General features: G+C 39.7%; 1 protein-coding gene across 2 annotated transcripts in view; it reads left to right on the top strand.

Annotated features, from left to right (window-relative positions):
- The window catches only part of LOC124147154 (TBC1 domain family member 10B-like), a 120,628-nt gene that overhangs the window by 5,259 nt on the left and 94,305 nt on the right, over nucleotides 1-21,064 (top strand). For both annotated transcript variants that reach the window (XM_046517764.2, XM_046517763.2), the window contains exon 2: nucleotides 11,719-11,818. In XM_046517764.2, coding sequence (XP_046373720.1) covers nucleotides 11,719-11,818 — 100 coding nt within the window. The remainder of the gene's footprint in view (nucleotides 1-11,718; nucleotides 11,819-21,064) is intronic.

The raw sequence follows: 21,064 nt of genomic DNA, 5'->3' as shown, positions 1-21,064 counted from the left end.
CCCGGTTCAACTTTCATGTCTTCGGGTTTCATTTATAACTAGCATTTCTCCAACTGTGATTTACCGTAATCAGGGAAGTAATGTTTGAATCACGCAGTAAATGACCATGTTATTTGAAATTGCCGCCTTCTCTCGGACATATTTCTTCCGGTTCGTTACTGTCTGACTGTTGCAGTTCTTTTCGCCTCTTGCCTTAATTGACAGGTCAAATGAACATTGTTTTAATCCCACTCTCCGTTGATTGGCTACTGACTGTGTAGGCGTGTCAAGTTATGTGCATAAATTAAACGATCACCTGATTCATGTCACGCCACTGTATGTATTCCTACACCTGGAATGTTTATCAATGTCGTCATTTTTGTCTGTTTTGATATATGCAACTGTTTTGGGTTAAACTATTGTAGATAAAACATGTTTTACGTTGTCGAATTTAATTATAAGCATTGACTGTATATTTTTTTCGGTTCATTGAGGTATGAATCGAAAAGCCGATGTGCAAACTTTTGTAAGAATCCGCTACGCGGATTCATACAGTTTGCATATCGGCTTTTCGATTCATACCTCAATGAACCGAAAAAAATACACAGTCAATCCTTAAATATCTTCCCTCCAAGCTGTAGTTTAGCTAGGCCAAAATTAAGAAAAAAAGGAAAGGACATAATAACTGAAAACCATTTATATTAAAGATTTTGCTGGTTAAATTTCCGAAGTTCAATACCAAGAATATATTTTTCCTTTTAGGACAAATAATTCCATTATTTTCATTGACCTATGATCATTATCTATTTCAAACTGTTCCTTTAGTAGAATGGGATGGAATGGCAAACTACTGGAAATGAACTATCACGTATGTCCTTAAATTTACATGTACATACCTAGGTGTAATACACTTCTAAAGTCGTATTTATAAAACAATATGAAAGAAAAAGTTTATTTCATGGACTGGCCATACAAGTATATTTTGAGCAAAGGTCTATGTAAGGCAGCCAAGTGCGGAATATTAGCTGAGATGAGGATGGATGTTTTCCAGTGGTCATTGTGAAACAAATTTGAGCACCTGAACTGTATATACATTGAACACTACTTTAATCGAAGTAATTCATATTTTCGTAATTTTCTCTTTCACTTTATCTAGATATTATTTATAATTGTACCGTAAAACAATAATACTGCCTTCTTTCACCTGTACTGAGTAAGTTATCGTTTCCTTGTATTACCGGTAAATATAGCCTACTCTACTCTTCTTGAGCTTTCAAATTCAAGTATTAAAATTGTCCAATTACATCTCGTTTCAAGCTTTATGTATGTTAGATTTAAACCATTAACAACACATCATGACACCCGAAGTATCAATAAGCGATCTGTGTGATTGCACAATGAAGCAATGACATATGGCACCCGAGTTGCGAGTGATCGAAAATAGGTTTGTTGAATAGATTTGCTGCCCATGAAAACGTTTCAACAATTTTGATTGAATCTACATGTACTTACTCTTGGGTGGTATTAAGCTAGTATAAACTTGATAATTATTAAGAAATAATAATGATGTCCGATATTGAGCGATGTCAATTTGAGTATTGTTAGGACTGTTTAGCGATCTTTCACATTTTGTCCTTTGAATATGTACAATGTCAATTACCCGAAGTTGTTTTTATCACTAATAAAAGAAATTGGTCACTGAAACATACATGGACCTAACCAGCATTTCTTCAAGAAACTGTCATTCGTATTGTGACATCATCTTTGCAACAATCTGCGTATGAATTAATCACGACCACTTCCATCAATTTTGTCAAAACAGGATTTTTTATCGGTAAATATAACTCACAGAAAATTCTCAGTGAATGTGTACTTCAACATAAATGTCATATGTCTATCACTGTTAGGACATGTACTTGCCAATGATATGAATTATTGGACATTTAGATTTCAAACAAGAGCGCTTACTTGACTTTGCTTGCCACAGTCGGGTGCTTCCATGTTATGATTAATGTAGAAAAGTAGGAAACTTATAATACCAGCACTTTTATCGATGGCTAGGCAGTGCATATATCTTTTGGATTTTGTGACTTTAGATACTGATGGAAAGACAATCAACTCGAGTTGCATGTTATACAATTTGGTTACACTGTGTGAAGAAATAAAGACGTTGTAACACTTTTGATACCATGTGCATGTTTTTGAAACTGTGGCGTCATCACAGTGCGGCACTGAGCGGTATGCAGGCTTGCTGACGCCTAGGCTCCATGAGGGTTAAGTAAATATGGTCAGTCACCATCATTTTGAATTCATGGATATAGGTGAGATAACCACATGAGGGAAAATCACTTCCGCATTTCTGCTGTTTTGCCAATTTCAAGGTAAACATCATTTGGGGTAGCCTCATGGTAAAAAGCCCTCGCTTGTCATGCTGAAGACCCGGGTTTGATTCCCCACATTGGTGTACCCTACCGTGATATTGCTGGAATATTGTCAAAAATGGTGTTAACCATAGTCACTCTTAATTTTAAGCACAGTTTTAGAGTTACCTCCCTTTCATCAGTCTTGCATGCTCAACGTTACATAAGAAATAAATGGGAAACAGATCAAGAGTCAAATTGTCTGAGGTGCCGGAGTTCACTGTGCAGATGACATGTCTAGTTTTGCAAGCACCAGCTTATAAACTGTAGGGACAATTCTACAGCTTCAGACTAAATTGTCCCCAAAACTGTCAACAGATATAGCAAACAAACTTTTTTCACATGTTTATTTTTTCTGAAAATCAATGAGTATGTTCACTTATACTTATCATGCTAATTATTGTTTATAAGGTTTCATTTACTTGAGTTTGTACATTTAATGCAGAGACATTTTCGCCAAGCTATTTAGTCCGTTTGGGCCATAGCCCAAAGTAAAGTACAGTTAAAGGTGAATGAGTTTCAACTATCATTAATGCCCAAATTTGTTTGGGTAGATCATTAGGCTGATCAATTTAGAGATAACCTATTTTCTAACATGTCTAACACAAACCAAGATTTACTGGAGAAGGGAGGTGACACAGCATTTGATAACATCAATGAAAGCGTTAGATATATCACAGATGCCTTATAATGTTCTGCTGCCATGAACAAAAGTAATTGCAAAAAAAAACCCCATCAGCAATGGTTTGATAGTGAATGCCAATTCCTGAAAAAAGAATGATGTCGATGTGTGAACAAGTTTAGAGAGTATTATCATGATATAATATTTATACTAAGTTTTCCTATAATAATTAGATCCACATCAAGTGCTTTCATAAGTTATCATAGTGTAATATTTATACAACATTTCATATAATTATAGTTTAACAAGTAATACATATCATCAAGTAAAATCTATATACAAAATATCAGTAATTTCAGTCATAGCTTTGTAGATAGATGCTAGCCTAAGGTAACGGGAACACATCTAGACATACTATTCAAGACAAAAGTTATGTCTACATAGTTTAATAGATTTAAAGCTTTCAGATAAATACTTGCCTAAGGTATCATTTTGATTCGTTATGGTTCGTTTTGCTTTGACTCATTTTGATTCGTTATGGTTTGTTTTGGTTTGACTCATTTCGATTCGTTATGGTTCGCTTTGGTTGGGTTGTTTCACATCGCTTTTGAGATTGGTTGATCAGGTCAATGCTCAAAATTTGTTGTGATAAAAATAACTCAGATGATCAGACTGATGCCATTTGTTCCCAACTGGCGAAACTGGTGACCCAAAGTGAAGTGACTGGACACAAGTAAACATAACAAGATACAGCTAATAGCTGTTTAGTGATTTGCATCGTTTATTTAGGAGATTTTGTATTTGCACAAGAATATTTTCATTTGGCATCTACAGGTATATATGGGGAGTTGATGGGGATTCTGGTATGTGGTTGTAGCACGGTAGTAAAAGGTGTTGATGTTTCCCAAGTCTTTATGTAGAAAAATAACCCTTTTGCATTTATGAATTGGTAGTTCATCTGGATCATATGGAGGATTATCTTCTCCACAGGACCACTCAGAGAGATCCTTCCAGCTATCATCAAGGTAGCGCTGTATGAGGTGGGGAGAAACACTTTCAAAATAGTGTGTGATGTAATCATGATCATCTTTGTTGTTGGTATATGAGACCTTGACATAGCAGTCTCCTTGAAAATTTTCAATGCCCATGACTCTCTTTATTCCACCTTTACTTGTCGTAGGTGTTTCGGACAAACCGGATATGGTTTGACATCTAATTCAATGCATGGTTTGGTCTTGTCTTGTTCAATATTCCCTGACATTGTATTCCCTGACAGAACATTGACTGATGTATTGTCTTGTGCTGAATCCTTTTGGTCGAAAAACTTATGATGCTTTAGTAGACGCTTACGTCGTTTACCTGACATACTTCTTTTGAGATGAAATTCTCTCCGAATGGAGTCTGGAATGCTGCTGCCATACTCCCATGTGTTTACTCTTTCTGGATCCTTCCATTTCACTCTGATTTTGGCATTTGCTCTCTTGGAACTTAAAATTGAGTGGATGTCCTCTGGATTGAAAATAGGAGGGATATCCTTGGTTTGACTGCCTGATGTTGGACTCTGACTTGGAAGTTGTACCTGGCTGTCGTCAAGTTGTTTTCTGGATTTTGGCTGGTGATGCTTACTATTCACTTCTCTTTTCCCTTTGTTTACCTTTTCATTTACCTTGGTTGGAGCACTAGGGCCTGGTGTGGCATGATTTTCCTTGGTAATTGTCGTGCTGGAACCTGCAGGTTTTGCTGTTGTATTTGGAGCAGGGTTTTTCTTCTTTGTTGGGGTCTTTTGCTTTGAATTCTTGTTGCTGGAAGTGCCTGCCTTAGTTTTGGAATTGACCTTGTTACCTTTCTGTCGTTGGGGTGATTGCTCAGTGGCTTTGAACAAGTTGAACTTGTTGATGGGGAATTGTTGCTGAGTATCATTGACTGGTTCCTCATTGTCATCCATGACTCCTGAATCTATGTTACTGGTGTCACTGAGGTATGGTTCTGGAGGATACTGTGGACGATCAGCAGGATCAAAATATGGCTTCAGACGGTTGGCATGGACCAGTGGTTTGTGTATTAAGTCGTCAGAACTTTGGCGTAGTTTGTAGGTATAATTTGGACCTGTATGGATGATATAATAGCTACCATACCACTTTTTGGTTAATTTGTTGGAAAGGCCTTTTTGACCTGGGCCCACTTGCACAGAACAATCTTAGTTACAATCGATCTTAGGCGGCTACAATCAACTTTACAATCACCTTACGATTGTCCTAATCCACTTGCACAAACCGATCTTAGCGCGATTGTAAGACGTCTTGGAGTTAAGATCGCGATCTTAGCTAAGATTGAAATCTTCAACTGTGGAGGTACGAATATTTTAAACTCGACTCCTGTCTATAGTTGTCTGCAAACGGGCATAGTTTGCTGCGCATACAATAAGTGGAACCGGTAACGACACGCAACACGTACCTCCCTCCATCGCACTTTTCCCAATTATTTGAAGGAAACGATTACTAGAATGAAGGCATATATTCTTGTCGGCATTAATACTGTCGTGATTTAGGAATTGTTTTCTATTTCAACAAGAGAAATACCTACTCATGTTTTTATTCAAAGTATTGAAATGCGAATAAATACATTATTTAGTAACACAATTATTATGAAAATTAAAATAAATAATAATAATATTTCCTCAAACCCAACGTGTAAATGCATGATCGTCATCTATTTGGGGGAGTTTTTCGTAAAATCCTAAATATATCCTTCATGTTTTCGTTTCGTTGCTACAACAAAGGATGCTATGACTACCATTTCAAAACACAGAAAGACGGGAACTTTCAAAAACGCATAGACAGGAAATAAGAATAATGAGTAATGTTTCGAGAAAGCAATTGTTAATATATATTCCCTAGGTATTAATTAAAAATTTTTTTATTTAAAATGTGAATTTTATTTTTGCTATTTATGGGATATTTTGCAAAAAAAATCAAATGTTTCATCATGTATATTTGCTTGTTTGATGAATACTTGTATTTTTTTCTTTTAAACTCTGATTAACCGCTCGTCCCCGTCCCATTTGATTTTAGATTTAAACATGTATGATTTGCTCTTCAGCTTGTATTTATTTGTAGATTAATTTCATGATAAACTAACGACAAAATAACTGACACGAATATGACCCCAAAAATATATAGGGGAAGCTCAGCGATTCAACAACATTGATACACTGGGTAAGGTAGATTGTACTCTACGGGCTTATACAAAGGGAAACCACTCCCATCTAGAGTATAAACTAAGATTAGCTGCCCTTGAGTTATCGAAAAGGTCACGGACGTTGCAAATCGCTTGCGTGACGACTTAGGTTTTTATCCTTCCCTTGTTTAGCGAAAAGGTATGTTGTTTTATATTTCTTTCAATATTGAGTCGGATGGGAATATTCCTTTTAGCTATCGACTCGATAGTTACGTATTTAACTATGGTAATTAACGATATTTCTGACGTTAAATTTGTGGTGCGTTCTTCATGTTGTTAAAGTGTCGATTCGAATGATAAAGTTTAGAAAAAAAGAGAGGCAATGTTTGAACGTAAAGCAGATTATTTATGTGAAACAGACTAAGCCTTGCACGCCATTTTGTCAAGTTTATTCAGGGACTACAACGATCTTAGATACTTAAGATTGGTCCGGACCAATTGTAAGTTTCGATTGTAGCTTACAATGATCTTAGCCTACAATCGCTTTGAGCAAGTGGATGACGATTGTAGCCGAAACCTAAGATCGCGATCTTAAGGATTTACAATAATTGTAGCGCTAAGATCGCTTTGTGCAAGTGGACCCTGGAGCGAATTCTGGTTCTTTAGCCTTTCGATTATATTGTTCTGAATACACCTCCTTAGCCAGAGCAGTGTTTTTAGCTGCGATTGTTCTAGTGATTTCCAGCTCCTCAAGCAAATTTGAAAGATAACTTTTGCTATTGTGGCCTAAATTTTCTTTTGGAATTAATGCTACATCTTGTGGAGCTCTCGTTTCTCGGCCAAAAAGCATAACGTATGGGAATTTTTGAGTTGATGAATTTGGGGCCATCCGATAGGCCATCATGATGCCAGGATTAAAACGGGGCCAATCATTTTGAGACTTGTTACAATAGGCTCTTAGTGATTGATTGATGTAAGAATTGAGCCTTTCTACACAGCTGTTTATTTGAGGATGGTATGGGCTGGTATGGGTAAATTTAATTGCCAAAAGTTCACAAATTGCTTTGATAAGTTTTGACATGAAGTTCTGACCTCTGTCAGAAATTAAGGTCCTTGGACCGCCACACCGACAATATATTTCTCTGACGAGAACATCTGCTACTTCTTTGGCTCTTGGGTCCGAAGTGGAAAGGCTTCACTGCATCTGCGATGACCAAAATGTACTTGTACTTGTCTGGTGTTGTTGGCAGGGGACCGAGGATGTCAACGTGCCATCTTCTACAGCTAGTGGCAGAAGTGGTGCCTTCTTGCCATGGTAGTGCCTCTTGGTCTGTTGACATGCCTCACACGTCTGGACATAAGTAGCAATATCGCTGTACATTTTGGGCCAGTAGTACTTAGGTCTCATGGTGTTGTGCATCTTTTCTTTCCCGTGGTGGCAACTGCCAAACTCAAAGTCATGATAGGATTGCAAAACTTGATTCCTGAGGGTTCTTGGGACTGCCAGCTGTTTAATAAACTTGTCCGCATGGCCTTTCTGTCTTTGTGGAATGAATCCGTATAGGATGCCTTCATCAATTTCAAAAGTATTGGCTTCGATAAGAATCTTTTGACGCAATGTTTCATCTTGTGGAAGGACATCATCCTCTTTGTAGTCAAAGATTTGGATGAAATCTGGACAAATCCTTTGTAGACGTAAATTTGGATGTTCTTTTATACTTACTTCAACCAATGTCTCTTGAGTAACATCAGCATTTGTATCATGTAATGCTGCAACAACATTAACTGGTACTGACTGATAATCCTCTTCATATTCAAAGGTGACCAATGTGTTGTCTGTGTGTCTGATTCTAAGTGATTGACAATAGGTGTGCAAATATCCTCAGTCTGAGTTGTCTGTGTGACCTGTGTGGATGAACGAGTGTTTGGCAAGATTGTGGTACTGCTAGTTGATTTGCTTTTCTGAGTTGAAGTTACTGAGAAGACTGTTTTCTCAGCATCTTCTTCTGTCTGATCATTACAGTTAATATTTTCCTACGTGAGAGAGCATCGGCATTCCCATTGGCTTTGCCGCTGCGGTGAACAATGTCAAAAGTGTATGTAGAAAGTTCCAAAGACCATCGCCCCAACCTACCTGTGGCATCCTTGATGGATTTCAGCCATTTCAATGCTATATGATCAGTGTAGACTGTGAATTTGGAATTTGCAAGGTATGGACGAAATGATCTAATGGCTTCAACTAGAGCTAAGCCTTCCTTTTCTGTAATGCTCCAGTTCTACGCTGCCATGAAGAGCTCTACCACCAAAAGCTATTGGATGTTCATATTTTTCTCATCTTTTTGACTCAAAACAAAACCTATGCTCATATCACTGGCATCAGTTGCGAGAAGAAATTCTTTGTCAAAATTTGGATTGGCCAGAACAGGTGTATTACTCATAGCATGAATGCCTAATCACACTCAAGTGACCATTGGAACTTTGGTTTCTTTCCTACTTCTGACTCTGAATGCTTCTTTAGCAAAGCAATCAGTGGAAGTGCTATGTGAGCTTAATTTTTCACATACTTCCTGTAGAAGTTTGTGAGGCCTAAGAAGGAGCGAATCTGCTTTTGTGATTTGGGCACTGGAAAGGTTCTAATTGCTTCAATCTTTTTGTCATCAACTTGAACACCTCCACATGATAAAACATGACCAAGAAAAGAAACTTTGTCCGTTGCAAAATTGCATTTGGATGGCTTTAGTGTTAATTTTGCCTGTTTCAGAAATACTTGCTCCAAATGTTGGAGATGCTCTTCAAAGTTTTTGCTTGAAATTATCAAATCATCAATGTAAATCAATGCAACCTTAAAAAGCTATTTTCTTAGCACTTTGCTCATGAGCTGTTAAAAAACAGAGGGGAGAATTTGTCAAACCATCGGACAAATGTTTGAATTGATAAAGGCCTTGATGGGTGACAAAAGCAGTTTTATGCTTTTAATCTTCATGTAATGGCACTTGGAAGAAGCCGTTAGCAAGGTCTAACCTTGAGAAGATCTTAGCTTGTGCATTGGCGATGTGATCAACATCATCTAAAACAGGAAGAGGCCATGACATTGGTAAAGTGACAGAATTCAACTTTCTGTAGTCACAAACAAATCTATATGAGCCATCACGTTTCTTGACTAGGATAATGGGAGCTGAATACATAGAAGTAGACTCCTCGATCAAATCATACTTCAGAAAATCATCTATAAGTTCTTCAGTGACTTTTTGGAGATGAGGAGATTGGCGATATGGTCTACACTTAATGGGTGGGTGGTTGCCAGTGTCAATGATATGTTGGTGTATGTCAGTCTTTCCTAAATCTGCAAGACTTGTTGAAAACATGTCTCTATTTTGTCCCCAAAATCAAAGTAGTCTGTGTCGTTGGTCTGGTGTCAGTTGTGTATTGGTAATTCCTAATTCTTGTGCAATTTTTTTCACATAGTCCCTGGTGTCATTGTCTTTCTTCTTATTGCCAGTGTTAAAGGTACTTATCGATGGTTGGTCAGAGTGGATTTCAAAAACAGAGTCTTTGTCAATGTAACTAAATTTTCCTACAACTGTACCCTTGTCTAGAACCTTTTCTTCCTGGGAAGGATTCATAAGCCTAAATGTAGCAGTTTTTCTTTTCGCTTTGGAAAGAGTTCTACCACCTGCTACTTCAGAATGAGCAGTGAGGGAAGCAATGGGTTCAATGAGGATGAGGGAATCCTCTTTGGCCTCAGATAGTCTAACCTTGAAATGAATTTCACTCTGAGGGGGGATGTTAATCTGATCTATTGTTTTTGCTGATCCACAAATCTCTTGCACTGAATTGGCTATGAAATTGATATTTTGCCTCCTATCTGAGGTGCTGTTGTTAAGTATCAAGGAATGACAGCTATAATCTAAGACTGCATCATTGTCATCAAGGAAGTTCTCACCTAGTATCACTGCCTTTGGTAGTGTAGGCAGAACATAGAATCTTTGAGAAAATTCCTGATCCTCAATGACAAAATCTAACACAACTGAACCTAACATTTTATGAAATTCGCCGCCAACACCTTTAACCTGTGGAAAGGGTGAGTATCCAAGAGTAAGGTTTTCAAAAGCTGTGCTCAGAAAAGCAGACGAAAAACAACAAATGGATGCCTCTGTATCTACTAAACAATTTGTTGTTTTTGTGCCAAATTTTGCCCGAATTACACTTTTGGCAAGGGGCGTTACTAAAGACACTGTTGGAATTTCACTTTCAAAGTTACTTTCCATTCCAGACTCCATATTTGCCATGACACCTATTAGTATGTACGTACTAAATCAGGGCTCGAAATTAACCGTATTTTGCATGCCATCGCACGCCTAAAATGAAAATGGCACGGCTAAATCATGATCTTCGTTCCTCGATGGAACAAAATGGGGAAATTATTGTGCTGTATCTACCATAATATAAAGGTTTGAGTGAGTAATCACAATACTGTATCAGATACGTTTGCTTGTAAAACTGGTGTTTGCCAAGGATGTATTTAAGTCCTTTACTCTTTTCTTTCTTTATACATGTATTATCAGAGCAAATCAAAACAAATTGTTCAGATGGTATTCAGATACACCCTGAAACAGTAAAGTTATATCTTCTTTTGTTTGCCAATGATGTTGTAATGTTTTCAAGCACAATACCTGGATTACAAAAACAAATATTTGAACTTGAATCCTTCTGTGAAAAATGAAAACTCTCTGTGAATATAAACAAAACAAAAGTAGTTGTATTTAAACGTAGTGGCAGATCATCGGACAGTGAAAAATGGTTTTACAGAGAGCAACTAACGGGATCGGGTGGTCAGGCTTGCTGACTTGGTTGATACATGTAATCATATCCCGGTTGCGTGGATCGATGCTCATGATGTCAATCACTGGATTGTCTGGTCCAGACTCGATTATTTACAGACCACCGTCATATAGCTGGAATATTGCTGAGTGTAGCATTAAACAACAAATAAAGAAAGTAAACTATAATCTTTCAGAACAACAGGACTTAAAGTTCGTGCGAATGCAATAGCAATAAGAAGATCCATGTTTGTTCATGGCATCACTATTTGGTCTCAACATCATTGTCCTCAACAATTTTGACAGAACACTGTTTTTCTTTTCCCCAGAAAATGTTGCACTTGACCTCACTATAGTTGTTTGTACTAAAATAAGGTGGAAGTGTCTTACAATTATTTCTTCATTAGCCATGTGGCTCGATTGTTATGTTTCCAAACTGCTTGCTGGATGTTAAGGTGGGCTGCAGTGCAGCAGCACTATCTTCTATGCTTCTTATCAATTGTTTCAAGAACCTTTCACCCACAGGGATATGAGGAATCATGTAGGAAACCAGCCAGTCATAGTTTTGTTTAATGTGCATTGGTTTCAAGTCAGCACTAAAGGCAATTGGTCTAACTTCATGCAAGTAATTTTGCCTTATTTATCATGTTTATGAAGTTCCATGCAATCCCTTTCCCTAACTTTTGATTGTACTTTGCAGTGTTCATCGCCTGCCTCCTGAGATTCTCCGAAAGAGAGAAATTAAGTGGCTTGACATGTTTGAAAACTGGGAAAAGTGGATGAGCAAAAGGTTCAAAAAGGTAAGTGTAAATTGTTTCAAAGTCCAGTGTTTACTTTGTCTCCTTTTCATCTTATTTGAACCAAAGTCTCTTGTGAGCTTATGGCATAATAGTACATTTTCCGCCATTCATCTCTCTTCTGACCGCCTCCATGTTCTAGTTGTTGATCGCCTGCCTGTAGAGCGGGAGGTCGAGAGGTCGATCCCCGGAAGCATCATACCAAAAGATGCTAAAAGATGGAACTTGTTGTTACCCTGTCTGGCGCTCTGCATTATGGGGCTAAAACAAAGACTGGTCGGCTCAGAGTCGGTATACAATGTCTGAGTGGGGTATTCATGTTTAACTATGGCATGGTATCTCAGTGGAACAAATGACCAGTATTTATCATGTCTATTCCCGATAGAAAAATACACATTACTACAACAACAATATCCTGAATTTTTAAACTTATCCTATCTCACACTATGCATTTCCTCTAATTCCTCGATCTTGGTGTTTCCAAAGTTTCCAGCTTCAAAAACACCACTCACCCAAATACATCACACACATCACCAAATCACCATTGTGATCATGGTTCACGCACCACTAAAATCCCGTTCAACACGACCCCAGCGACCTGATCACCTGATATATCCAGCACCCTCATTCTCAATTCTATCGCTATGGTGTTCGGACATTATTCTTGAACAGAGATATTTTTATATATATTTTTTTTATATATATAAAATTTAAATACAAGACCTCACTATTAAAGTTTACCATTACCACGAAGAGAGAGGGGTATTAATAACGATGTCTACTGTGTACCACCTTGCCAGAATTGGATCTCAACTTTCTCAGCTTCATGTTCGATAAAGGCGACTGTTCGTTGGTTCAAGGCGTTGTTTACGGTTTTCGTGCATGTTGTTTTTCCTCCGCTTTGAAACCCAAACGATTGTTTTATCCCCTGTGGCTGTACCTTCGTTTTCTTGCTTAACAAAATATTATAGTCAATTTGGCGATGGTTACAGATGCCAGATATAACTTTTGTTATATAAAACAGTCATAAGATCGTCATTCTTCCACGAAATCAATAGACCCCTGTCTCATCTCTGCATTCCGTTGTCTAGATCAGATAATCCAATGATTGTCATCACGAGCATCCGTCTATGTCTTGGGATACGATGACCTGCACCAACCCTATCAGCGAACTTGACCAACTGGTCTCGTTGGTCTCTTACAGGCACAGTCACCTCGTATGGCGAGCTTGAGATATCTTCATGGATCCGGTACATGTGCCTGCCAGCCAAGAATCGTCGAATCGTTTTATCCCCTGTGGCTGTACCTTCGTTTTCTTGCTTAACAAAATATTATAGTCAATTTGGCGATGGTTACATCGCTATCAGTAGAGGAGGATCGCTTTCCGTCTCGTTTGACTGCTGTGATTCCCGCCTCTATGCGGACCACACCCCTGTGCACGTGCCCGCTCCCTGGCTTCTACAGTTGTCCCGCATTTAAATGGCCACTTCATCGTGTTGGATTACGGCCCTTGCCTCTTCCCCCCACATGCTTGTTACTCGGGTCATCGCTTCTGCAGCGCTCTGAGGATACAGCTACACCTCTCCGACTTTCTAATGGCGACAACCCTCCTGACCAAAAACACTACAATCTTCGTCGAGGAAGTGATAGCCAACTAATGATTGATCTTCACTCACAGGATCGTCATCCTTCGCTGGATCATAACGACCAAGTGATCAAGGGATCGACAGATCTCCATACTTCACCATTATCGACAAAACGCTGTTTTTGGGTGGGCATTTCGCCAAATCGTACCTCGGAGGATCGACAGTTTCACCTTCTCTACAGATTGATACCCTAGGGATCTCCACTCGACTTTACACATCGATGCATCGACACATGGACTTCCATGTCGACAGTTCACCAGATCGTACCTCGGAGGATCGACAGGACCGTCATCCTTCGTTGGATCATAGACGACCGAGGGGTCGACAGATCGACAGATCACCTTACTTCACCATTATCGACATACTTCACCATTATCGACAAGACACTGATATTGGATGGACAGTCCGTCAGATCGTACCTCGGAGGATCAACAGTTTCTCCTCTCCTACAGATCAATACCAAGGGATCTCCACTCTACAATACACATCGATGCATCAACACATTGATACATCGATATGTCTACACATGGATAAATCAATACATCGACACATTGTCCGATCAAGAACTCATCCGCTAGTACGACTTTACCTGCAGGAAGCCTCAGTGGCTGAGTGGGTTAGATCGCTGACTTTGTGTGATCGCGATTAGGTCCCTTACTCAGGCAGTGTGGGTTCGATTCCCGGACGGGGCACAACCCCTTAAGTATGAGCAAGTACTTTACTGAGAAGATGTTATGCAAGATATAACTTTTGTTATATAAAACAGATGAACGACGGATCGTCCTCAGTCATAAGATCGTCATTCCTCCATGGAATCAATAGACCTCTCTCTCATCGTGCATCAGACTTCTATACGCTAACTTGGACAAGGCCTTCGCTGCATTCCGTTGTCTAGATCAGATAATCCAGTGATTGTCATCACGAGCATCCGTCTATGTCTTGGGATACGATGACCTGCACCAACCCTATCAGCGAACTTGACCAACTGATCTCGTTGGTCTCTTACAGGCATAGTCACCTCGTATGGCGAGCTTGAGATATCTTCATGGATCCGGTACACGTGCCTGCCAGCCATGAATCGTCTTACGATACTAACCCATGTGTATGACGAGGGATGATTGGAGGGCCTATAAGAAGTCAGCGATTTGTCATGTTTGTAATAAACCCCTCAATGGGGATTCCGTAAGAGATCATTGCCACGTCACGGGTAATTATCGGGGAGCCGCGCATAACGAGTGTAACTTGAAACTAAAAATGAAATCGCAAACAATACCCATCCCCGTTGTGTTTTACAACCTTAGAGGATATGGTTCTCATCTCATTATGCAAGCCATCTCAAAGACCGGCAGCTTAACATGCATTCCTAATAATATGGAAAAATATATCTCATTGTCGTTGACTAATCTATACATTAGGATAAGTTTTAAAATTTGTCAATTTTACAATAAATTGTATATTTATAATACTTCTCCTTTCTCACACGATCTATCCCCACATCCATCCCCGCATTACAGTAACTCTAGCCTGTCAGCTCCAAGAAGAGAATGATGAGACAGAGGTCAGATTGAGGTCAGCATGATGCATGAGATTCGGGTGCATGACCTAATTGCTGGGACAGTTGCCATGGTGATGCTGGGGTGTTTAGGCAAATGAAGCTGAAAAGCTGGAAACTTTGTTCAAGGACATTTCCACACAAGGGATTGAAAGAAGAAGGATGAAATGCATAGAGTGAGATAGTATAAGTATTATGAATATACAATCTATTGTACAATTTACAATTCCTTGACATATTAAGATTAAGCCAAAATTGAACTTAAAATTTGTAAATTTTATTAATCTAACTTACGTTACAGGAGGTGGAATGAGTTTCACATCAGGAATTGTTTGAATCATTACATTTGTGCAAACTGATTTCAATAATCGTTTCTCTGATATATTAATTTAAACTGAGTATATATTCACATGTTTTTATTTGCAAACAACAGCGCAATGGTAAATTATGAACCATTTCAGTAAATTTATTGACATTAGACAGAATAAATATTTAATTTTTTAGGTCATCATGTCAATTGCAGAAATGAGAATGTTCGCCAATATGGTCAGTCTAAAATGTCATATTATGAAATTTGGAGTATACAACTTATCATTATTCATCAGTTCCAATTTCAAGTGAATATTTTTGCCATACAAATGTACAGATCTTGAGTCATAATACATACAGACGTACGAAAATCATGGCTCACTTTGACCAACCTCAGTAAGACATTGTTGCTATTCTTTATAGTGAGGATTACATTGCCTTTATATATATATCTTGGCGACAGTTGACAATCTTCTTAATGAGTATTTTATTTGTCATTTTCAGTTAAATATGATGAAAGAAACACTAAAATGAAGAACACGAAATACGACAGCAGTGTTTCAGTAAGTCCAAAGGATGCCATGTTACAGACAGGGGTAGTCTGCTGGTAAATTTGGAAATATTGCGCCTGTCACATTCAGAATAAACACATATCACTACATGATGTCAGTAATCATCTCTGAGATTAAATGATAATGTGACGTTGACAATATAATTAGCGTATTATTAAAATCTGTTTGACTTTGTAAGGTCCCATGACACAGACACCGAAGTAGATGTATCAACATGGACATGGAAGTTTCTCAGTATCTTTTGTTTGAACTTTAGTTGATATAAGGATCACCATTTGATGCTTCGTTGAACGTTAAGGGATACGATTCATATTGATAAACAAACATACATACAAAAATTATATTGACATTGTTCTTGTGTATGAAGTGTTTGATTGCCAAACAGAACAATGCTAACATATAACTGTAATACAAATATTGTTTTTTTGGAACAATACATGATAAATTTGTACCACAAAAACCTGGATAGCACATAAGTTGGTGAGGTAACCTTATATTTATCAGAGAATGTTATCTATTGAAAAAAGGACATCGCACATGTACATTGCCAATTCTTGCAGTTCTGTTCTGTTGGAGAAAAGTACATGGAAACCGTCGTTCCTTTTGTATTTTTATGTACAATTAAAGTCGATGCCTCATCTGTCTGTCCATCTGTTTGTCCGTCAGTCCATCCGTCACTCTGTAATTGTTTTGTTTCCAGAGCATAAATATTAAAAACCTTGTCAGATATATCAACCAGATCCTGAAGTGGTTATTTTTTCTATTTACAGATCATTCTTGCGAATCCTCTACCTCTATTACAGCTTTGCCATAAATCCTGTATTTTGGCTTCAGTCACACAAACTAAATTTTCAGATTTTCAAGAGACGTCCTCTTCACTGTCAATTACACACAATTAATTGTTCCCGAATATCACTATAGCAACCCAAGCTATGACGTGCGTAATGGCGGGAAACCTCACTTCTTTCCAGTGTGTGCTAGAGTCAACACCTATTGTTATAGTTGTAATGTACAATTCAACCCAGCGTGATTATACAGCTTTGTGGAACTCATTGAGGAGTTATATCAGCTTATGCCTGTGCTCCAATGACAGAAAATTCACAACCTACGGATGATGTCATGCTCCTACATCATTTCAACAAATCCACCAGACATTGGCGTGGCCGAGTTATTTAGGCAAGGTGGTACATCAGGCTTCTCAAAGTCTACTCAAGCTCAGACATGATGACTGGCTACCCTTACCTACATGAAGCGGAAGTTGTATCAAACCCATGCTTCTCCACTTCTGGACCATCAAGTTTTGGATGAGGTCTTTATGAAGCTAGTACGCAATGCTAATACTAAAGTCACATCACCTGCCTCCCGGATTAAAGACCTGTCAATGGCGTCCAGACATTCAATGGACATTGGCACATATATTAACTGGTTTGTCGCCGAAATCAGGCACATCATTTCACCGTTGCAGACATCATATACCCGGAGAGACTCTGAGGACTATAAGGACAGATCAGGTCGGACTCATCCACAGCCTGCAAGACACCATAGTCAGAATGAAGGAAGACCTACTCTCCACCCAAGTCTGGATTTCTTCACAGCTACTCTGTGTTCAGCATCAACAACGTACTAGCACATATTTGCTCAAGAGCTGTTTCTAACCATACCAAGAGGTTGATGTCACAACCGATATCTGCTCCCAAGATGTTCAACGGCAAATTGGGACGTGTCATAGACGAGGTCAGACAAGACACAACTGAACGATTCCAGGTGTCAACTATCAACCTAGCTGTAAAGGCACATGGATCTTCCTATCCATGTTTTTCTCCTCCGGGAGGATTCATTTCCAACCGAGTCGGGGGTCTACAGACAACAGTCTTCTCATAATTTTTTCATCAGCCTGACTAAAAAAACCGAGGATCCTATCGCTGGAGAAGGTCCAGGGGCAGAGGTGAACGCAGATTCTGACTTCCTTGCTACCCATTCCGCAGTTATAGTCCCTTTCGACCTGGTTATGTCTATGGACTGCTATTTACGCCAACCGTCTTTCAACATAATGCAGACTCCGGGGCCAATCCGAAAATTGGATGCAGATTACGCCCGACCACTGGATCCTAGACATCGTGGCTCATGGATACAAACTGCATTTCAAGAGGCATCTCATCCTGGCATGTCTGGCCACAGATTTCATCTAGTCGAGACCAAGCTAGCGGCAGCAGATCTGTCCTTCAGGAAGCTATTAAAGATACGAGCCATTCAGAAACTATCTGAGATTAACAAGGACAAAGGTTTTTACTCCCCGGTATTTCCGAAGAAGAATCGCCAGACATGAGGATGATAATAGACTCCTCAACAAATCATTCCTGGTAACTCCTCCAAAGTTCCAGATGGAACTGTGGTCATCAGCCTCGACCTACAAGACGCCTATCTTCACATGTCGATACACCCCTCGTCAAGGAAGTACCTGCAATCAATGGTCAACGCTACGAGTTCCAGGTCTTACCATTCGGGATATCAATAGCCCCTTGGCTGTTTACCAGGATTACAGCGCCAGTCATCAGGTTTGCCCACCTCCAGCTATTACGAATGCATGGGTACCTGGATGATTTCCTGGCAGCAGACCAAGAAGAAGCTCAGTTACACCAGAGCATGCTATGACCTGCATTGTTTGACTCACAGAGAGCATGTGATGACCGGCATTCCTCTGACTTCTCCAATGCCCGAACACCATCTATTTACAGATGCGTGAGATTTGAGATGGGGAGCCCATATGGACGATCTCACTGTAAAAGGATCTTGGAACACCAGAGAGAGGATCCTACATGTCAACTGCAGGGAAATACAGGCCATATATTATGCCATCCTGGCATGGAAAATATGTCTCTCCATCCTCATAGCCACGGACTATACCACAGTAGTGGCATACATTCAGAAACAAGGAGGGACCAGATCCAGTTCTTTGATGATGGAGACGACACGATTGACAAACTCCATCAGTTGCTGGATTGAAGCAAGACATATTTCCAGGAAGCTGAACATCTTTGCTGACAGCCTTTCCCGCCAGGGGAGATTAGTGGCAACAGCATGGACCTTATATCCCTAGGTCTAAACCATCCACTTCCAGTTAATGTCAGTCCAGTTCCCAATCCAATGGCTTACCATATTGATGCGCTATTGAGCGATTGGATGGGTCTATTTGCATACACATTCCCATCATGGTCTCTCCTAGATAAGGTCATCCACAAGGTGGAGGAGACAGATTGCATGATAATCTTGATAGCATCAATCTGGCCCAACAGAGCATGGTTCCCCAGATTATTAAGTCTATTAATGGAGGAGCCTCTCCAGTTACCTCTCCGTCGAGATCTGTTAAGACAGCCCAGGTCAAACAGTTTCTACGACAACCTGCCCAGCCTACATCTAACCTTCTGAAAGTTATCACGCAAAAGATGCAGACATCCGGGTACTCTGGACCTGCCTCGGGAGCTGTGGCAAGATCATGGAGACCTTCATACTCACTTTTATATGACAATAGATGGGACAAGTTCATCCAGTGGAGAAGACGACAAGGGATTATAATTAATACAATCTCCATCCCTATAGTAGCAGACTTTCTACTACGTCAGGACAATAGGTTCAGACATGAGACGATAGAAGGTGACAGATCGGCACTTCAGTCTGCTCTTCAACATGACTGACTCTCATTTGAAAACCATCCTATTCTAAACAGAATAATGATATCCTTTCTACTAGATGTTCGCACACCTTGTATCTTCCCCATGTGGAATCTATCTGTTGTGTTATTGGCACTCTTAACAGAACCTAACAAGCCCCTGGCTAAGGCCACCTTACTCCAAAAATCCAGGAAAGCCTCCTTCCTCCTAGCCATGGTGACAGCAGAAAGAGTTTCAGAAATCCATGCTCTGGACTATTCTAGTCTCACCCATGATCAACATTGGACCGCAATTACTCTAAGATCGCTCCCAGATTTTGTAGCCAAAGATCAGTCTACCACCATTGGCCCGTTGGGCCATAGACACTATACCATTCCTGCTTTGGGGCCGACAGTGGATCACCCAGACAGACTTCTCTATCCCATCAGAGGTCTCAAATTCTACCTCTCGGCTACAGACTAACATAGATGCGATTGAAGGAGATTTTCATATCCTGCAAGCCTCATTCCAACAAGGACATCATCAAGGCTGCGGTAAAGGGCTGGCTTAAGTCTACCGCTGCAGCGAGTTATAAGCAGGCACAGAATTCTACTCCCCGTCTTGGGGTCCATGGAATCAGAGCCCTAGCCACGAGTCTTGCTTCATGGAACAAGTGTCTAGCTGTTATTTTGCCTCACAAAACACCTTCACCAGCTTGTGTGACATACAGCCGGACCTAGAGGGCTCATATTCCCTTGGGTTCATTGTCGCAGCGCAAACTATCATTACTTTCTTCTATGGATAAAAAAAAAGGGGGGAGGGAGAGGCAGGATCTGACACTGGCAGCATCAGAGTACACCCTTAATTATCCTGTCTATTAGGTGTAGGATGGATTAGGAACACCTTGAGTATCAACTGCTTCAAGAACTAGGTTCAGATGACTGGAAGTGACGTCAGAGCTGGAAGAGATAGAACCGGAAGTGGCATCAGATCCGGAAATAGCAGTACAAGATCCATCTAATCAGGAAATGATGTCTTTTGGTAGAAATAGACCATAAGAGACGTCATTATCCAATAAAAGGGAAGTGACGTCAACACCAGAAGTGATGTCAGAACCGGAAATAGTGTCACCAATCCATTTAGTGAAGGTATCACATGATTGACTGATTCTTGATGCATTCTGATTTTTAAGTCATTTTCAGAGGAAATTTTCTCGGGTTAGGATTAGAATCCGTGATTAAATGGTTTCAAGAACAGGATTACTGTCAGGGAGTTACTGGAGGCAGATCCTGCCAGGTCCCCCTGGTATATTCTGGCAAAGATGTAATAGAGGTGGAGGATTTGTAGAATTATCGAACAATTGTTGTCACTGTTAGTAATTCTAAGAGTATGACCTCTTTTACATCAGGAATACTCCCACCCACCTCCCCAATTCATCTACCTCTAGTGGTTAGATGTTGGAAAGAAGTGAGGTTTCCCTCCGTTACGCATGTGAGTGAAGAGGACGTCTGTTGAAAATCTTT

The sequence above is a fragment of the Haliotis rufescens genome, unplaced genomic scaffold (assembly GCF_023055435.1).
Source record: "Haliotis rufescens isolate VD_foot unplaced genomic scaffold, xgHalRufe1.0.p SCAF_15, whole genome shotgun sequence".
Classification (NCBI taxonomy): domain Eukaryota; kingdom Metazoa; phylum Mollusca; class Gastropoda; order Lepetellida; family Haliotidae; genus Haliotis; species Haliotis rufescens.
Note: the sequence above shows the minus strand (reverse complement) of the source record. Positions and strands in the feature narration are given on the sequence as shown.